This window comes from Narcine bancroftii, chromosome 3, assembly GCF_036971445.1.
Source record: "Narcine bancroftii isolate sNarBan1 chromosome 3, sNarBan1.hap1, whole genome shotgun sequence".
NCBI classification, from domain to species: domain Eukaryota; kingdom Metazoa; phylum Chordata; class Chondrichthyes; order Torpediniformes; family Narcinidae; genus Narcine; species Narcine bancroftii.
The window spans coordinates 265,945,304-265,965,562 of NC_091471.1; the positions used below are offsets into that span (position 1 = coordinate 265,945,304).

General features: G+C 39.3%; 1 protein-coding gene across 4 annotated transcripts in view; it reads right to left on the bottom strand.

The window, feature by feature from the left end:
- The window catches only part of LOC138758705 (insulin receptor-like), a 229,785-nt gene that overhangs the window by 13,815 nt on the left and 195,711 nt on the right, over positions 1-20,259 (bottom strand). For 3 of the 4 annotated variants that reach the window (XM_069928029.1, XM_069928032.1, XM_069928031.1), the window contains exons 10-18: positions 19,392-19,593; positions 14,003-14,038; positions 9,792-10,066; positions 6,558-6,697; positions 5,153-5,318; positions 3,114-3,210; positions 1,991-2,058; positions 1,173-1,402; positions 528-638 (exon numbers count right to left, since the gene is read on the bottom strand). In XM_069928029.1, the coding sequence (XP_069784130.1) occupies positions 528-638; positions 1,173-1,402; positions 1,991-2,058; positions 3,114-3,210; positions 5,153-5,318; positions 6,558-6,697; positions 9,792-10,066; positions 14,003-14,038; positions 19,392-19,593 (1,325 nt within the window). The remainder of the gene's footprint in view (positions 1-527; positions 639-1,172; positions 1,403-1,990; positions 2,059-3,113; positions 3,211-5,152; positions 5,319-6,557; positions 6,698-9,791; positions 10,067-14,002; positions 14,039-19,391; positions 19,594-20,259) is intronic. The other variant, XM_069928030.1, reaches the window with a different exon arrangement.

A 20,259-nucleotide genomic window follows, 5' to 3' on the forward strand; every position in this document is an offset into this window, starting at 1 on the left:
GTGGGCTGATATCACCTCAAACCGTGCATCTTGGCGCCTCACAGTTCAGCGGGCAGCAACCTCCTTTGAAGAAGACTGCAGAGTCCACCTCACTGACAAAGACAAAGGATGAAAAACCCAACACCCAACCCCAACCCACCAATTTTCCCCTGCAACCGCTGCAACCGTGTCTGCCTGTCCCGCATCGGACTTGTCAGCCACAAACGAGCCTGCAGCTGACGTGGACATTTACCCCTCCATAAATCTTTGTCCGCAAAGCCAAGCCAAAGAAAGAAAAAAAAACTTGTGTTTTACCAACCTGAAGCAATCTGATTCAAGAATTTTAAAATACTTCTTTGCAGTCAGATACAAAGGTGCAACATTATAAATATACATATTACACATACATTATAAATGTAATGATTGCACAGAATTTGCCTGAAAACCTACCAATACCAAATTACATTCAATGTCAAGAGTCCAACATCTGGGCAAATAACACAAAAAGCTTGATATCAGGGATCAAGTTCCAATGTCTCTAAAATTACCTCAGCCTCTGGCCTTAATGAACGCAGGTAACTCTTCAGATCCCCGTGGATCATCAGCTCCATGACAACTAGTGTAGGCTGCCCCTTTGATACAACACCAAGCAAACGGACCTACAAAGAAAAACTTCAGCTTAACGTATTTCTTGTTGAGTTGGAATTAAGGATGTAGTCCATACAAACACAATGCATCTTTAATCAAAATTTCCACATTTTATTGGAGTGTGATGGTGGTGGTCATTAACACTTGGTCACTGATTTGAGCATGAATTCAAAATCTGTGACCTGGTTAGTCAAAATTAGTTAGCCTTTTTCACTCAACTATTCACTCCATTATTGGTGGCCCTTTCTTCATCTTCCTAAGAATCAGTCTGGAATTTGTTAACCAAGCTCTTTCTCCTTTCTACATCTATTAAATCCATCTCGGACCAGTGAGTGAGCATGAAATAGATGGAGAGATATTCTAATTTTGAATCTGTTAGTTGTGTTCCTTTACTCATCAGTTCATTATTTTTCATCTTGGTGAGCAGGCCTGAAGACATTACCCATTTGTGCACATTTCCATACTGGGACTTCTTTTCCAATTAAGAGGGAAGGTAGGCACAATAAGAATATATTAAATCAAATGGAGTATTGCAAAGATCATACCACATGGTGACAGCTGAACGCCTTCATCACAGAAGCCTCATTCAGGAACTCGATGCGTTCTCGAAGACTGGCTGACTCATTCACAGTTTTCACTGCCACACGGGTTTCCGGGCATCCTTTCACGATATCCTTTGCATTCCCTTCATAGACCATACCAAAAGAACCTTGCCCCAACTCTCTTAACAGCTCGACCTTATCACGTGCAACCTCCCATTCATCTGGAATGTAGACTAAATGGAATAATGTTACAAGGAATTAGTGAAATTGCAATAAGTAAAAGCCTCCACCACCGTCCCTGGCCTTATCAGGTGTAACAGAAGGCTGAAGACAACATTAGAGTTCATGAGGGGGTGGGAATGAACCTGGAATCGGGTGCAGCGGTTACTCCCCCCTCAAAACCTGGTCTCTGCCACAAGGCACCACCCCCTCCCCACATTCCCTGGAGTAGAATCATCCAGATCGTCTCCCCTCTGCCCCCTGACAGCGGTAGCCAAACCAAATGGGTACCTGAGGATGGATGAAAGCCCACTCCTGTCCATTGGCCATGGCCACAGCCCACTGTCTCCATGCAGCTGGCAGATGTGGGACGAAGGGTTACACATCAGGGAGTGGGCGGCGTCCACTAAACGGCTCACATCACCACTCTGCACGTTAAAGGGCTCATGCCAACCAACCCCGTCGTTCTCTAAATGACTCACACTGGGGAGTGGACGCTGCGTATGAGGCAGCTTTCGCTGAGGTTGCGGCCAGATAAATTTGGACCGCGGGCCGGATCCAGGAGGTTCCCGCCCCTCATAAGATAGAATTCAGATACTCACCGTCATTGGCACTAATATATTCTGGATTTGAAGAAGTGTAAAACATTCCAGTGGGTAATTCTGTTCGTCTATAAACAGAAACATTGCAATAAATTACCTGGATTGATGAATTGAACATTTCTCAATGACAGCAGCACATATATTATCTACCTTTTCTGAACTATTCAGTTTAATTCACTTTAATATTTCAGCTGTTCAGTAAAATCTACACCAATGTTTAGGAAAAATAACTAAATACATAAGAGAATTTAATTTTACCAGAATATTAATCCTTTGTTTTTGTAAATTGGCAATTATTGCCATGAATGTGTATATCAGAGTACAGTCATATCCAATCATGAACCTAAGTTCAAGTCCAAAATAACCAATTGCCATTTCCATCATATTGTCTCGCTCATTTTATGCAGATTGTTCCATTTCTCAAAAAACAACATTAATCAGCCTTTTCCCCTTGAATCTGTTAATTCTATTTAGATCCCACTTTCGTCCTGGATTATGTTTTGTCATCAATCTCTGCCCTAAGCAAGAAGCCGTTCTCATGGTGTGAGCTCATGCAGATGGTAAAATGGCCTGTCATATCAGTGGAATTACTGACACTAATAGACACCAAACAAATTCACTTTGACGCACTGATAATAAAACTTATCCTTGTAGATCATAATATTCTGCCATAATATTGCAATATGCAGTCAAGGAAGATTCTGAAAGGCAACAGTGCACTGAGGCCTAAAGAAACCAAGCACAAGTTTAGGTCATTTAATTTTACTTTTATGTCAATAGTAAAATATAAAATTAAATTCAACAATATTTTCTAGATATTTTTGGAAAAAGGTTGGAATTAGTCTTACTTGGAAGAGAAGACTTCTCCAGTCTGATCCTATAAGACTAATAAAGGCTAAAGATTTGCTCTTTATTGCTATCAGTCGGTAGCACTCGAGAACATTGTGTTCAAAGATATGAAATGCAAGAGCACACTGGTATCTCTAAACATTGCTATAGTGGGCACTGTGAGGACTTAAATGGAGAGGTGGCATGGGGGAAAGGAACGAGGAGGATGTGAGAAAGGATACATTTCAAGATAACACTATGAAAATGAAAATTTGCGTTGGTCAACTATCCTTACCTCTTCTTCACCACCAAGAAGACAACTGGAACTATAATGATGAGCAAGATGGCAAGGATTGATGGCCCAACTATCTTGTAAATATCACTCTCATGACCTGTATACAAGAAAAAAAGAATTGTTCAGTCAGCAAAACTATAACGATGTGGTGAAACATATTATGCTATGGTTCAGGAAAGTAGTGCTGTATGGGACCAGTTGTTTTATAAACGTTGTCTATCAACCCAAATATAGGAAATGGATTCAATAAAGTGAACATATAAGATGGTGTGCCATGTCGCCTAATTATAGGAAGGATATAAACAGAGTGGAGAGAGTGCAGAGAAGGTTTACCAGAATGTTACCTGGGTTTAAGCATCTAGAGTACAGGGAGAGATTGGACAGATTAGGTCTTTATTCTTTGGAGCGTAGAAGGTTGAGAGGGGATTTGATAGAAGTATTTAAGATTATGAAAGGGATAGACAGAGTGGATGTGGATAGACTATTTCCGTTAAGAGGAGGAAAGATTAAAACAAGAGGACATGAGTTAAGAATTAAGGGGCAGAGGCTTAGAGGTAACGTGAGGGGGAACTTCTTTACTCAGAGAGTGTGGAATGAGCTTCCGGGAGAAATAGTGGCGGCGGAGTCAATTGTATTATTTAAGAAAAGGTTGGACAGGTATATGGATGAGAAGAAGATGGAGGGTTATGGGCATTGTGCAGGGAGGTGGGACTAGAGAGGGGTGTTTGGTTCGGTGCGGACTAGAAGGGCCTAATGGCCTGTTTCCGTGCTGTAAATTGTTATGTTATGTATCAAATGTTATTTAGATTGAGAAAGATTGAACAGAATGGACATCATTTTTTTCTCTCCAGAAAACGAGGGCTAAATATGGGATGACTTGATAACATAAAAGGGGTTCACAGGAGAGATGGAGAGAAGATATTTTCACTTGCAGATGGGAGTAGAAGTTGAACCATAACTACCAGACAAAAACCAATCCAATGCAATATAGATTAACTAGTTTTTGTTCATGTCAGCTGTGATAATATGAAGCATTCTTCCAAAAACAGCATATTACAGTCTTTACCAGAGAAACTTGACACATTGAAATCATTTTTTTTTGTAATAAGAGGAAAAAATTGAGAGAAAGTTGATGCTGGATGAACTGTGTAATTCTTTAATTTTGATTTGATGTTCCTTTCTGCCAATTACACTATGCACACGCAAAACATTACTTAAATTATTTAGAATTTTGACCATAAACATTGTCAAAGCATGGTTAAGAGCTCTTGGTTCCACACATTTCTCACCAATTTCCCATTAAAAATCCAAATACTATTTTTGCCACAACATCAACAGGCAACGAGTTAAAGATTAATAGCATCCTTTGCTTGAAAATGTTTTTCCTGATCTCACCCTTTTTATCTTTCGCCTCAAATTTTAAATTAATTGCAACAGATTTTCATTGTTTAGCTCATCTAATCCAACCTGCATCAAATTCTAGCCAATTAAATTCCAACAGAACCAAGCTTCAGTTTACTTAAAGATGAGACACCTGCCTAAGTACTTTGTGCTGGCCATTGCATTTATGCGGCAGAGTGATTCTGACCATTTTTATAGGCTATTTCACAAACCAGGAATGCACTCCCTAGAATTTAGAAGCTTAAAAGATGAACAGATCAGGTTTCAAGATATTAAATAAACTGAGTAATTTTGTTCATAAAGAGGTAGGCCTACGACTGCACTGATGTCCCTGGGAATAGTAAAATTATTCATTATTAAATGAAGGAATTAAGTGTTAATCATGCTGTGGGAGTCAAATGCAGGCCTGACCAGATAGGAATGGTGAATTTCCTTCCCTGAAGGACATGAGCGAGTCTGAGGGTTTTTTTTTAAAACAATCTTACATCTCTATGATTGCTGTTACAGAGACTCGGTTATTTGCTATTTGATGGATTTATTGAGAACTCTTAGGAGATGTCAGGAAGTAATTCTACATTACATTGGAGAGCTTAGGTAGGCATTGTCCAGGCCTACTCATCTTTCCTGAGAAAACTCACTCGTGTTTGTATCTTGAATACAGAAGGAGATTGCTTCAGTCCAAGAACCATTCCCGGCCAGTGATGTAGCTCGTACTTTCACGGAATAGTTTCCAGGATGGTGCACTTTCAGTTTGCAGCCTTGCTCAATAAGGTATTTTTTACGAGACACACATTGCTGCATTTCCTACATCAACAATCATAATAAAGCATCAATTCTCAAACATATAGCTATCAATTGTTTTTATTTTTAGTTAAAATACAAACTGCAACTGCCTAACAAACTATTTTTAACACAGCAGTGAAAACACACACCACCAACTGGTTAGGCCAGCAAGAAGTCTCAATGTCAATCATGTAAGCATACTGATTTGCTTAATTTTTATTGCTGTGAATGTTGGGAATTTGATATTCATCATTTTCAGGAAATGTAACAATATAGTTGCTGGACTTGCCATCTGGGAGTGAGGTACAGTTAAGATTCTAAAGTGTTTCACCAAATTTCAAAGTCACGGAGTTGTACAGCACAGAACACCCTTCCACTCAACTTACCATTGCCTTCCTGAGCTAGTCCCATTTGCCTGCATTTGGCCAAAATCCTTCTAACCCTTCCTAATCCATGAACCTGTCCAAATGTCTTTTAAATTTTATAATTGTACCTACCTTGATCACTTTCTGTGTCAGCTTGTTCCAACACTCACTGTCTGAAATATTTTCCCCTCAGGTCCCCTTTAAATCTCCCTCTCACTTTAAACCTATGCTTTCTAGTTTAGACTCCCCCCCCCACACACCCCTTCCCTGGGAAGCAAAAAATGTAATCATCCACCTTATCTATGACCCTCAATATTATATAAACCTCAAAGGTCACCTCTCAGCCTCCTTCACTCCAGGGGAAACAATCCCAGCTCTTCATTCACTTTTTAACTGAAATCCTCCAATACTGGCAAATCCTTGTAAGTGTTTTTCTGCATCTTTCCTATAGTATGACGATCAGAACTCCACATAATATTCCAGGTGCCGAATCATCAATATTTTACACAGCTGTGACATGATACCCCCAACTCTTGTACTCCGTGCCTCAACAGATGGCAGCAAGTGTGCCATGAGGCTTCTTCACCACCCTATGTTTCCACCTTCAAGGAACTATGAATGAATTTGTACCCCAATGTCTTTAAGTTCTATAACATTCCTCAGACCCTTGTCATCTACCATGCAAGTCTTGCCTTGGTTTAACTTGCCAAATGCATCACTTCACACCTGGCTAAGTTAAATTCCATCTGCCATTCCTTTGCCCACTTTCCCACTTGATCTCAATCCTGTTGTAATCTCAGCCAATTTTGATGTCATTCACTGGGAAACAAACCTGACAATGTATACAATTTAATAATGATGAAACAACAGAAGATTCAAAGAGCTTTATACTCACTTCAGAGTCCACAAGACGTTTGTAATTTACTTCATATAACACAATGAGACCATTAGGATTCTTTGGTTCTTTCCATTTGATATGAACCACTTTATCAGTAATCTTGTATGTGACTGGAGACACAATGTCATCAGCATTTGCTGTTGGACAAACCAAAAGATCTTAGCAACAATGAAGGCCACATTTCATATCGTAAATAAGTCAAGATATGAGATCAAATTAGTTTCAAGATGCAAATTCAATCTTTTTATTTGATAATCTAAGGAAGGAAAGGACCGGCAATTCTAAGACCAATATTTATTATTAATTCCTAATTTCCCAAGAGTAAGTGATGACGGGCTGCCTTCCTGAACTGCTGCAGTCCTTCAGACAAAGATATTTTATTATTGGGCAAGAAGTTTCAGGCGTGAGATCCAATGATTGATGAAGGACTGTTGATACATTTCCAACTCAAAATGACCTATAAACTTCGAGGGGAACTGCGGATGGTGGCAGCCCCATCACCCTGCTGTCCGTGTCCTTCGCGCCTGCAGGTTTGGAACATGCTATCAGAACAGCCTTGCAAGCAACTTTTGTAAATGGTACTCATTCATCCACCATGTGGTGCAGCGAATTAAAGTTTAGGATGGGTGTCAAATCAAGCATGCATTTTGTCATGGATAGTCTCAAACTTCACGAGACTCTAGCACTGCATTCATTTAGGCAAGTAAAGATGTCATCATGTTTCTGATGTGGATTGTGGATAATTTAAAAAGTGTAACCATTAGGTTACCATAAATTAAGCAGATGAAGCAATTTCATAAGCTCCCAGAAAATGTCTATGCCTACAGTGAATCACATCTCAGAGAGAGAGAGAGAGAGAGAGAGAGAGAGAGAGAGAGAGAGAGAGAGAATCTATTCAACTTAACCTGGAGTGGATGCTCTCTGCTCTCAGGAGGTTGGTGTCTATGGCCTGATTCTTTCAAATAGTAACATACGTACAAACTCACATCTCAATGCACTGTTGGTTTATGAGAATCGTAGAGTCTTGGATTTACAGTTGAAAAATCATTCAGTGATATTTAAAAGGAGAGGCTCTTGAAATTCCTACATGCAGTACTGTAACAATTTTCTGTGCAACGTGTAGAAAAAGCTGGAATACCCTCCAACTATGTTATTTATTAGTTGGAATTGATTTGGATTATGTAAAGAATGATTTTCTGGCCAATTGTGCAGATGCTAAGTGGAGGAGCAGGTAGTGTTGAGGAAACAGGGAGGCTGTAGAAAGACTTAGACAAATTAGGAGAATGGGAAGAGATGTAGCAAAGGAAATACAATGTTGGAAAGTGTATGGTGAAGCACTTGGGTAGAAAAAAATAAGCGGGCCAAACATTTTCTAAATGGGGAGAAAATTGAAAGTTCCCAGATGCAAAGGGACCTGGGAGTCCTCCTGCAGGATACCTTGAAGGTAGTAAACTTGCAGGTTGAGTCCATGGTGAAGACGGCAAATTCAAAAGGAATAGAATATAAGAGCAGGGATATGATGTTGAGGCTTTATAAGGCACTAGTGAGACCTCACCTGGAGTATTGTAAGCAGTTTTGGGTTCCTTATTTAAGAAAGGATGTGGTGACATTAGAAGGGTTCAGAGGATATTCACAAGGATGATTCCGGGAATAGAAGGGTTATCATGAGGAGCGTTTGACAGCTCTTGGTCTGAATTTGATGGAATTTAGAAGAATGAGAGGGGACTTAATGAAACATTTTGAACGCTAAAAGACAAGAACAGATGTAGAAAGGATGTTTTCCATGATGGCCGATTGAAGGGCATCCTCTGAGAATAGAGATGCAGAAACATTTCTTTAACCAGGTGGTGGTGAAACTGTGGAATTTGTTGCACAGTGGTTGTGGAGGCCAGGTCAGTGGATGTATCTAAGGTAGAGATGGATAGGTTCTTGATTAGCCATGGCATCAAAAGTTATGGGCAGAGAGCCAGGCAGAGGGGCTGTGGGGAAATGGATCATCTCATAACTGAATGTCAAGACAGACTCAATGGTCTGAATAAAATCAGAATCAGAATTTATTGTCAGGAACAAGTCATGAAATTTGATGCCTTGTGGCAGCATCGTAGTGAAAACCTTCATATTATAACCATCTTACAAAGTTACTATAAAAAAAAAGTGCATAAAAGTGAGACAGTGTCTTTGGTTCATTGATTATTCAGGAATCTGATGGCAGCGGGGAAGAAGCTGTTCTTGTGTCATTGAGTGTTCGTCTTTAGGCTCCTGTACTTTTTCCCTGATGGTAGGTGAGTGAAGAGGGCATGGCCTGGGTGGTGGGTGGGTCTTTGAGGATAGACGCTGCTTTTTTAAGACACACCCTCATGTAGATGTCCTCGATGGAATGAAGTCTGGTGCCTGTGATGTCACAGGGCAAGATAACAACCCTCTGGAGTTTATTCTTGCCCTGAGAGTTGGTGCCTCCATACCAGGCAGTGATGCAACCAGCCAGAATGCTCTCCCCAGTACACCTGTAGAAGTTTACGAGAGTTTTCGGTGGCATACCGAATCTCCTCAGACACCTCACAAAGTATAGCCGCTGGCGAGCCTTCTTTGTGATTGCATCAACATGGAGCTCCAGGACAGATCCTTGGAGATGTTGAGACCCAGGAATTTGAATATGAATAGGCTATTTCTGCTCCTATATCATGGTCTTATAGAATGTATTGGCTACAAAAATCCTCTCTATAAATACAAATTTACTCAATTCTTTCCAAACGGACCAGAATTACCATAGCTTTGCAGTGACAATTTTGAGCAATATCAATTAAACAAAAAGTTAAATTAACTATAATAAACATCCTGCTAACTTTATTTAAATTTAATTCTTCAATTTCTAAGAATTCATTTTGCTCCATTTCAAGTACCCTCATGTTTTATTAGAAGTTTAGACAAAAGGTGACTTAAAAGGTGCATGTCAGCAACATCTTGCTTCATAATTACAGAAACTGAACTTTATTAAACAAAAATAAACCTTTGGCTTTCAGATTAATTGTTCTGATTTGCTTTTTCCATGTCCCCAGTCAACTTTGCTCTCAACAGCCATACCCTCTCCACAATCTCTAAATTCTGACATCTCTTTCTTCATCAACATCATCATCTTAAATATTTATTGAAAGACATGGGTTCCCATGACTACTGTCATTTACTATCAGTTGTACAGAATGTATAAGAAATCGATCATTTATTTCCTCCTACCTTCAGGCATGGTCCTTGCACTAACATAAGCTGCAACACTACATCCCACATTTTCGGCGTCATGGTTGCAAGCATGAATTTCAATTCGATATCCGGAAAAATGACGCAAGCTGGAGATCACCAGAGACTCCTTCATCCACACCTTCTCTGACAATATTGGATACGTTTCTTCAGGCGATCTGGTCGCTGATGCATTAGTGATGGAGGTAGGTGTTGTCACTTCTGGAATGCTGCTATTCAACGGGGCTCCCAATTCCCTGCGTTTCCGTGAAGGTCTAAAATCAACAATGACAAGCAGTCAATGAGAATGTAATGGGTACATTAAGTGTGTGAAGGAACATCTGAGAGTGTATGGAATATTTTTTTAAAAATTAATAAAGTTATTCTTGGAACGGAAACATTGCTGGAAAGGTTACCTATTTTCCCAAGAGAATGAAAAAATTGAACCACTTTGAAGGAACTTTAGAGGGCCATTAAAATCAACTGTATTGGTGTTGTATTGTAGCCTTTTAATAACTAGATCAGATAAGAATGGTTTTATTTCTTAATGGACAATAGTGATCTATGTTGCCCTTCCTGAGAGGTTTTATGACAAGAATTTGTTTTGTTTCACTAAGTGAAATTTCTCAATCTATCATGATGAGATCTGAACCATTGTTCTCTGGATTACAATCCAGTCAGGAATCTATTATATTATCAGATTTGGAAAAAGGTAGGACACCATTCTTTATTGGTGGTGGTGGGGGGTGGGTGAGGAAAGGCAGATAATAGCTGTGGGCATTTTCTATTTCAGCAATGATAATCCTTGTGATCAACACTGGACTACTTAAGGAATAGGACTCATCAACCAAATGTTTTATGTGTGAGGGACAGAGAGGATGCAAGAGTGCAGTCCCCCAGCTGCGATCACTTTTACCTTGTAGGCCTAACAGGGATCAGAAGTAAATTGCGCACAAATAAGAGTGATCTAGGACTACAGATTTTCATACTCTTACTGCCTTAAATCTGAATGTTTAACACAAAGATAATGTTAAAATGTGTTACTGGTGAACCGGCTTGCATGAATGCATTCCACATCACCAGCTGCTTTGGTTCAATTGGAAGTGCTGTTAACCTGCCTCTTTCAGGATGCCAGGCAGTGAAATAACTGCAGCTGTGCCAAGTCAATTAAGGTACTTCCAGCGGGTGAAAATGCAATAGCGAGAATGCAAGAGCATGAGAGGGGGGAAAAAGCGGCACGTTAAAGCTATTATACCCTGCAACAACTTAACCTGGCAAAAGTAGGCAAGTAATCTAATTGGATATACAATATACTCAATATCCAAACAGATCATACCAAGAATACAGCAGGCCGGGTATTTAAAATGTTAAAGGACATTTTTTTTAATTCCCATGTTAAAGTGCAATAGGGTATAGTTAAAACTAGGTCACAATGATGTATTGGCGTTTACTGATGCAGTGTGCTCTTCAAAAAGAAAATAACTGGATGCTCAGTCTTTACTTGAAATTTGAAATCAAAGAAACACTGGTAATTTTGCTGTTCAAGGATTATAGATTGATTCTAAGCAATGCGGTAACCTCAAGAGCTGGGGGTGAATTTCAATAAGATTTCAACAGCTAGGCGAGAAATTGGGCAACCTATGGCTGGAGATACCATATTTAACCAGCTAGATTTAAGTGCTTGGAATGACTTCATCAAAGGAATGAATGTCGGTTGGTGGGTTTGAGGTTGCAGGGGGAGAAGGGGAATGTAAAACTTGGGCAAGGCCCTACTCTTCAATGCAAACCTGTATTCCCATGATTATTTTTTTAAATAAACTGCAAAATGGCAGACTGGAGAGGTGGGAAGTGGGATTCAATTTTATTGTTCTATCTGGATATTCTCATTTCTCTCCATACAATTCTATGGTTTGTTACAAATGAGACATCTTGGGAGAAACCAACTTTTAGCCCGTTTGCAATTGACAAGCATCATTGTTCTTTCACCAAACATTGACTGAACCATGCCTGCAACCAATGCCAACCAAACAAAAATGTAAAACTAATTCAGTCCTCCTAAAGTCCTGGGCAAAACAATCTGAGATTTATCAGAAGATAAAAGATCCCTTTATCAAAGGAAAAGGGGGATTGCTTATCATTTGCTTTGTAACTATTGCTGGCATAACACCTGCATGAATGGACTGAGAACAACTGGGCCAATTTCATGCAGACAAACTGTCCTTAACCAGTAATCTAAAAATCACAAGGATACAACTGGTCAATCAAATTCATAATTGTCCATGTAGAAAGGAACATGAATGGGAGAAGATGCAGCATTTTCCACCATTCAAATAATAACATGCTAATCTGACAGTTGACATTAATAATGGTCCCTCAAAATCTTTCTAGCTCAGTCATCAATACCAATCTCCTTTTGCCACTAAAGAGGTTGTGATTCCAATGGACCCTTCATTACACCAACACTTGTATTGAGGGAGGTACAGTAGGACATAACAATTACTTTGAATTACAAGTCCAAAGGGAGTCAATTTCATCTTGAGCGATGATGCAGTAAAGTCAGGAGAGCAATCCACACTTGATCTGACAAGCTGAAATCCGCATTCATCCAGTCACCATATTGCCAAGTGGAAGAGCACAGAGGCTCAAGAGAATTTTTCCCTCCCATTTCCAATAGCTTGTTTATTTCACTGATCAAAAAGATAATTAAATGCTACTACTTTTTAGGGACCTGTATTTGAAAGAGAATCCATATTTCTTTCCTAGCCATCAATTTAAAATCCAATTTCCCAATCCACGAGCAAACTCTCCATGTAAAAGAATTTCATTGTTAAGATCCAAAATATGGGCAGGAGTTTATCATGCCGCATCATAATTATAATTCTTCCACAAAAAATCCTTTTCTATATAATCACTGATTAACCATATCTCAGTTTATCTAGATTTAAAATAGCCCGAACTTGGTTGGGTTCATGCCATATCTTTGAAGGAAATTTTCCCAAAAACATTGCGAGTCAATTTGATTGGCCCACATCACAAGGTTAAGATCACCTATGATTATTGCATTATTGTTATTGGTTGATATAGTGTCCAATAGTATACCCATGCTTAGAGAGATGATATTTAAATGAAATAGCTCCCTCTATCTCCAACACTGATGAATCACAACCCTTTTCTCCTCCTCACACTTTGAGCCACACATTCAACTTTCTGACAAAATGCCAATTTGCATATTCTTAGTAATTCAGAGTAGTAATCGTGAGATTATCTCACTTATTGTTTTTTTTAAAAACAGAATTAGAAAACAAGTTTGTAAAACTATAGGAGAAAAAACATTCTAAAAGGGGACCCAGGGATAAAACACTGTACAAAAGCTTTCCATTTGCTCCATTTGTTTGAAAAAGACGTTAAATTTTACAAATACTGTGGAACAAAATAAATTATGTATTCAAATTGGTGTGATTTCTCAAGAACACTTTGTTTTAGTTCTGGATTTTGAAGAAATTAGCCAGTTTCTGATAACTATCAAGCCAGTCTAAGTAAGGATCTATTTATATCTGGTGGCAAATGCCGACTGCACCAATATCTTGTTTGTATTCAAAGGCTGCAGGGTTTTAAACCATCAGTGATCAATCACATTGTACTAACAGCAACTTTGATGCATGTGGTGCATGGTGGTGGGGATCAGAGGGGAGAGGAGAATTTATTTTTGAGATAAATGTGCCTCATTTTAGGTTTATCAAAATGTTGGAAATCAGGTCATGTGCATCTTCAGTCAGATAAATTGGAGATGTATTTTGGTAATTTTCTGATCATTGATATTAGTTAGGTCTATATCTCAAAACAACAACTCATCTTTTAAGTAACTTGGGGACGTAGAAATGCATTTGAGGCTCTTGATATTTGTATTATGGGTGCTCCAATGTATAAGTAACTCCAGCCTGTGTTCGTAAAAAGGGCAGTTAGCTTTATAGATATCAGTGGCAAAAAAACATTCACTGGTTATATTTGTGCAGAACACTTAATTATCCAGAGAATAAAAAGCAAAAGCAGAATTAATGGTTTGACAAACAGAGGGCTTTCCAGAGCAGTTACATAATTAGGCTCATTTCTTTTGATTTCTTTCTCTTAAAAATTATTAACAATTAAAAACATGGCCACCTGCACATCACCCAGCATGATCTCAGAAGCATAGAACTCAGGCACTCCCTTACCTACTGTCCTTAGTATCACTCTCTTGAGGTGTAGGTCTGTAAAAGTAAAACATTACTTTAAACGAGCTTTGTTTTGAAAGTATGTGGTGGGATTCGATCTTCTGTTTCCATTGCATTTTTTTTTAAATATAATTAATTTCCCAGCACGGGCAATTGCAAAAAAATTAAACCCAATAACTTGGGTAAACAGAGGTCACCCTGATGCTAATTTTTTGTGTTTTGTCAAAAACTTGATTTGCACTGCTTTCTGCACTTCTAAAAATACAAAATTTCAGCATCCTTGCCCTATAGTCACCTACACAAAATGTGTCACAGGATGTTGCACCAAACATTCAAGCTACTGAGGTGCAATACATAATTTTTTTTTCCATGAATTGGAAGCCAGACATTATGGAAACACAACTCTGTTCTCTCGTTGAGAATATCTTAGATAAAATTCATTAACAAATTGCCATCTTATAAAATTATAGATATTGACAGCCCATTTAGAGAAGCCACCATGTATGCCAACACTGGCAGACACAAGACACATCCAGGCAGCATTACCAATGCTTTTACACTCAGACCTGTACCTCACATTTTATCCATCGAAAAGGTTAAACAAATAGTCCTGCTATTTCTACATTGTGCAGTAATATTAACTTTTATCCATTATCTGTTCAATCAATTTACTTTGGAAGACTGAAAGTAAAACTACATAACGGGCTTGCTTTAATTTGGATAAATGTGTGTGTTTAACTAATGGCATAATTATTTCAAAGTAGTTAGTGGACATAATTAAAATCAATACCTGGCAAGGTTCTGCTTTAGCTAATCACAGACTTAGTGATGGTCAACTAATATCCAACCTGGCATAATAATAATGGCTCCAAAAGTACCAAGAGCATAGATCGCAGAACAATACAGCACCGGAACAAGACCTTGGCCTCTGTTGGCACTGAAGGTGATGTCCAATTTAAACTGAAAAATTGCTGCTTGCATTTCCTGCATATTTACACATTCATCAAGAAGCCTTTTAAATGCTACGATTGTGTTTGCTTCCTGGCAGCGTGTTCCAGGCAACTACCACTGTAAGAAAACTTGCACCGCTCATCTCCTTTAAATTTCACCCCACCCTGCCTTAAGTACATCTCCTCCAGTTGGTAGCAATTTGACCCTGGGGAAAGAGAGATTCTGAATGTCACCCTATCAATGCCTCTCTCATAATTTTATAAATTTCTCTCAGGTCACCCCCTCAGCCTCAAAGCGAGAGAGAAAACAATCCAAATTTGTGCCTCTCCTTATGGCCCTCTGACCCTGCTAAGTGCCCACTAAGGTCTGGTTTGGCCACAACCTTTGCTGAACAATGGTTGTTCAGTGGTTGTCAACCTTTTTCTTTCGACTCACATCCCACTTTAAGTAATCCCTATGCTATCGGTGCTCTGTGATTAGTGAGGGATTGCTGAAGGTGGGATGTGGGTGGGAAGAGAAAGGTTGAGAACCACTGCTCTACATGCTGTTTCAAGAAACCCTCCTGGCAGTACTCAACAAATTCTACCCATTTGAGCCTCTGAGAATATCCCAATCAAATATTGGGGAATTTATAGAATAATACTGCTGCTTTTACACCTTTCCATAATCTATCAACGTATCTGTTGCTCTGTCTCTAAATGGCTAATGGGAGGCCTATAACAGAGTAATTGCACATTTCATATTTTTGATCTCTACTCGTTCACCAGTGGATGAGCCCTCCTTCATAACCTCTCTGAGTGCAACAGCTCCACCTCTTTTTCCTCCCCAACTACCTCATTGAAAACAACAAAACCCTGGAACATTGAGCTGCCAGTTTGGTTTCTTTTGCAGCCATGGCTAAAACATCATATTTCAAGTGCTGATTCATATTTCAAGGGAATACTTAAAGTGGTATGTGATTGGAAAGAAAAAAGTTGGGAACCATGTGCTAAAGGCTCAATTCCTGAAACAAATAATCCTGGAGATAAAGGACATCCTTGTCTAGTTGAACTAGTTAATGAAAAGGCAGAAGATATTTGTCCATTTGTCACCACTTTAGCAGAAGGATTTTTATATAAAGTTTTAATCCAACTTATAAACTTTAATCCAAATTTTTAAAACTCCTTAAATAAAAAACTCCATTCTAATCTATCAAATGCCTTTTCAGCAACTTATGATAAAACCATTGCTAAATCAGATTTCTTCTGGGAAATATGAACTAATTAACAGCAATATTATCTGCAGAATACAGATTTTTTTTAACAAATCCAGATTGATCTAAATGAACATCATATGTTCATATGTGCTGAACATCATATTTCAAGTTCATCTGCCTTACTCAGTACACCTTGCATTAAAATAAACACCCATCAGCTTTTATTTATTCATCTGTTCCTTCTGACAGATTAACACCATAACATCTGCCTTCCCCTCAACTCCTCCCTTGCTAATCTAATTCCCATCCCTCTGCCACTTTCATTTAACCTCCCCCCCCCCCCGCCCCCCGAGTGACGCTGGTAAACATCCCTCTGAAGATATTGGAACCTTTCCAGTTTGGGCACAGTACATCCTTCTTGTGCAGGTCCCATCTGCCATAGAAGAGAACCTAATGACCCATATACCTGAAGTCCCCTCTCCTGTTCTAGCTCATTTGCTGCACATTGAATGGTGCTATCTTCTTACAACCCAGGAAGTTCTGGTTTTTAATTTTCTACCTAGATCTCGGAAATCATTCTGCGGAGCCACATCCTCCTTCCTACAAATGACACGTGGATTAAAAAAGGGAAGGTTTTTCATCGCTCATTTCCAATATCTGACTGCTGTTAAGTGATGGCAAAAATACAACTTTGCCTTTGGACAGCAGAAATTTTCTAGAGAGTTTTATGCCCTTTCACCATGGAGATAAAGACATTATGGCTGAAACTCAGAGTAAGTCAAGGTATAAACCTTTACCTAAATGTTTTTGCATATTCGTGAAGTGTAGCTTTGCTGGCATTCCAACATACTGTGAATGCTGGGTGTGGTGGAGTGGTTACATAATATTTCCAGGACTGAAAATGAATTAGGATATCAAGGATGGTGACTGATGGTAAATAAACCTGACATAGTTTAACCACTACCAAAATTATGGCCGATTCTCACCACCCACACCACCACCCCACCCTCCCCCCCCCACCCCATCCCACCCCATACCATGGCTAGTGACTACTTAACACTCAATAGCTCATTTCATGAATAGGGACAAGGGTAATGGTCAAATAATGGGGAGGAACAACAAAATAAATTAAATTAGAGGGAAAATGGTTTCAAATTCACTGATTCAAACTCAGCATGAATGTTTGGACTCAGGGATAAGCAAGAGATGTCTGGCTTAGATACAAAATGTGGCATAATTTAGTCTTTGCTGCTGTTCACACAACATATTTATATTGTGGAAAATTAAAAAAGCACTTGACATACACTGCATTTGTTTAAAGAAGAGGGCTAATCTCATTTGCGTAATGGAAAGTAGGCAAATTGCCCTCTTGCATTGTTCATGAGAGGGTTGCCAAAGGGCAATTTACTTATTTTTCTTGTGTGCGTGAATGAAGCTGTTTTAGTTACTGGGTGATACAGCCCAGAAACAGGACCTTTGGCCCAATGAGACCACACTGACCATCAAGCACCCATATACTCTAACAAACAACGAGAGGCTGGAGGGTTCAGTGGGTCAGGCAGCATCCGCAAGTAGCAACATTGAACAGTGCAGCACATGAAGAGGCCCTTTGCCCATGCATCTGTAGTGATAAAACAAAATACTGTGTCGGAACCCCTGATGTATACTGACCATTTCTACCCATGGATACTGCCTGACCTGCTGAGTCCCTCTAGCTTCTCAATGCCTGCTCAAGATTTCAGCATCTGCTGTTTTAGTGTTTCTTTACTCATGTACCCCAATTCAACACAAATCCCATTGTATATTCACCACGTTCCCATCAATCCCTCACCTCACCTCCACACTAGAAGCAATTCGGTGGCCACTTAATCTACCAACCCAGGTCTTTGGAATGAGAGAGGGAATCTTAGCACCAGTAAAAAAATCCATGACATCTTGGAGTGAATGTGCAAACTCCACAAATAGTACCAGAGGACAGCAGTGACTACCTCAGTAGTCCACAGTGCTCTCATGCACCCATTAGGTGAAGTTAGACTGATGCCACTCGAGATTATTTTGCTTCCTGTCTGTGTGTAGAAGCTGGATCAAATCTTTCTTCTTCTCCTCCCCCCACCTTTCTCGATTTTGGTTTTGGATTAATGCAAACCATGGATGGGTCCTTTCTATGCTGATCCATATAGAAATGGGAAGGCACACTTCTTAGTGGGTGGTGTAGACCTAATTTGAAGTAAGATATCTGGTTGATGCACAAAAGATCTCAGATGCTGGAATCTGGAGCAAAAAAAAAAACAATCTGCTGAAGAAACTCAGCAGGTCAATGCAGCATCAGTCTCATTGAAAGGTTCCGACCCGAAGCAGCAACAGTTTTAAAGAAGAGTTTCAACTTTAAATGTTGACCATTCTTTCCCTCCCACTGATGGTGCTCGACCTGTGGAGTTCCTCCAGCAGATTGTTTTGTAATCTGTTTGCTCTGCAGATTAAATGTACTAATTACATCCACTTTAAATTAGCACAAGGTATTCGCTGTGAATCTCTCCTTTCTCCATGAGCATTTCTCTTCAATAAAAGAGCTGCTTACGTAACCTGAGCTCAGAAAAGAAACAGTAAAGGGCAACCTTTGCCGAAAGTTAAGGAACAAAATTGTTGCACTTTGTTTACTGTCACAAGGGGGCATATTAACACCAGAAATATATATGTGTTTTTAATACAAACAAGGCATCTGCAGACTTTGATGTTTCACTCAAGAAATAAAACAATCTATCTTATGATGAAGGGCTATCGATCTGAAACTTTAATTTGGTTTCCTTGCCTACAGATGTGGCCTAATTGGCTGAGAGTTTCTGGCATTTTCTACTTCCATTACTAATTAAAGGACACTGTAAGTGACATCCTGAACAAACTTCGAGACACCGAGAATTGATTTAAAAATCAGTTCACAGTCCTGCTTCAAAACTCTTAAACACAGGAGACTTTCACACAGAAACAATCCAATAGTCCAAGGATTCTAAATTGATTCTGACCTGCTGACTGAGGGTCAGAAATTTGTTTTGGGTGGCAATGTTAAATGAGTAATATTGGTCGTCCATTAGATCATATAACCTGACCAATACTGAGCTCTGAAGGACAAGGAAGATCTCTTATAGGGAGCCAGGGTGATCCGCACCTCTGTGTTCTGTTTCTTTCTACAGTACTCTCTCTGTAAAGATTATATAAGTATAAAGGCTTTCTGCCTTGCATTGTTACCTTATCATGAACACCTCATTGTGCAGGTAGTTTTCAAATCTCTTCTGAAAGGCAGCCTCCTCAGCTTCCCTTTTGAGTTGAGATTCTGTTTTCGGACAAGCACAGCATTCACCCAAGACCTGACAAACGTCAGTCTGGTTTTGTTTCTGGACGTCATCAGGTTCACTCTGTGTTGTAGATGCACGAGATGGCAATTTCAATCCTAAAAGCCATGAGGATCAAAAAAGGTTTTTTTTTAAATTAATCTGCGCAGCTGGTTAACTCGAGCTGTAATTTATTCACAGCACCCCTAGTTCAGTGCAAAGCTGCATGGTTAGAAAGATTGCTATAATCCTTGTACCAATGCAGCTGAGCAAACATTACAACCACAACGGTGTCTTTACCTTTTATTCTCCCTTTACTTTATAAACAGTGAGCTGAAATACAGAAAAATGAATTCCACTGTCCAACAAGATAGTTCCTGACACGAGAACACATAATGGAGATTTAGTGAGTATTTAAATTGTTGTCAAAGCCGAATATACATAAAAATTACTTTTCCTGACTGAATACTTTTCTTTCCTGGTTTGGTGCCGAGGTCAAATAGAAAATCAAATATTGAATTCAGACTTGCTGGTCTGCATGGCTTATCACTACACCTGCCAGCTGTCAAATCAGAGAGGAAACAATGTAATCTGACATACTACATTGATTAGACCAGTGCTTTTTGGATCTTTGATAGTAGTCTCATCAATGAGTCAAGTGATCAAGGCTCCCACAGTGGATATGAATCCACAATCTCAGCTGATACTTAGTGTGATTTCAAAATGGTATGTAGTCCATCAGAGTCACTGAATCATGCATTCACTCAGCACAGAAATAGGCCCTT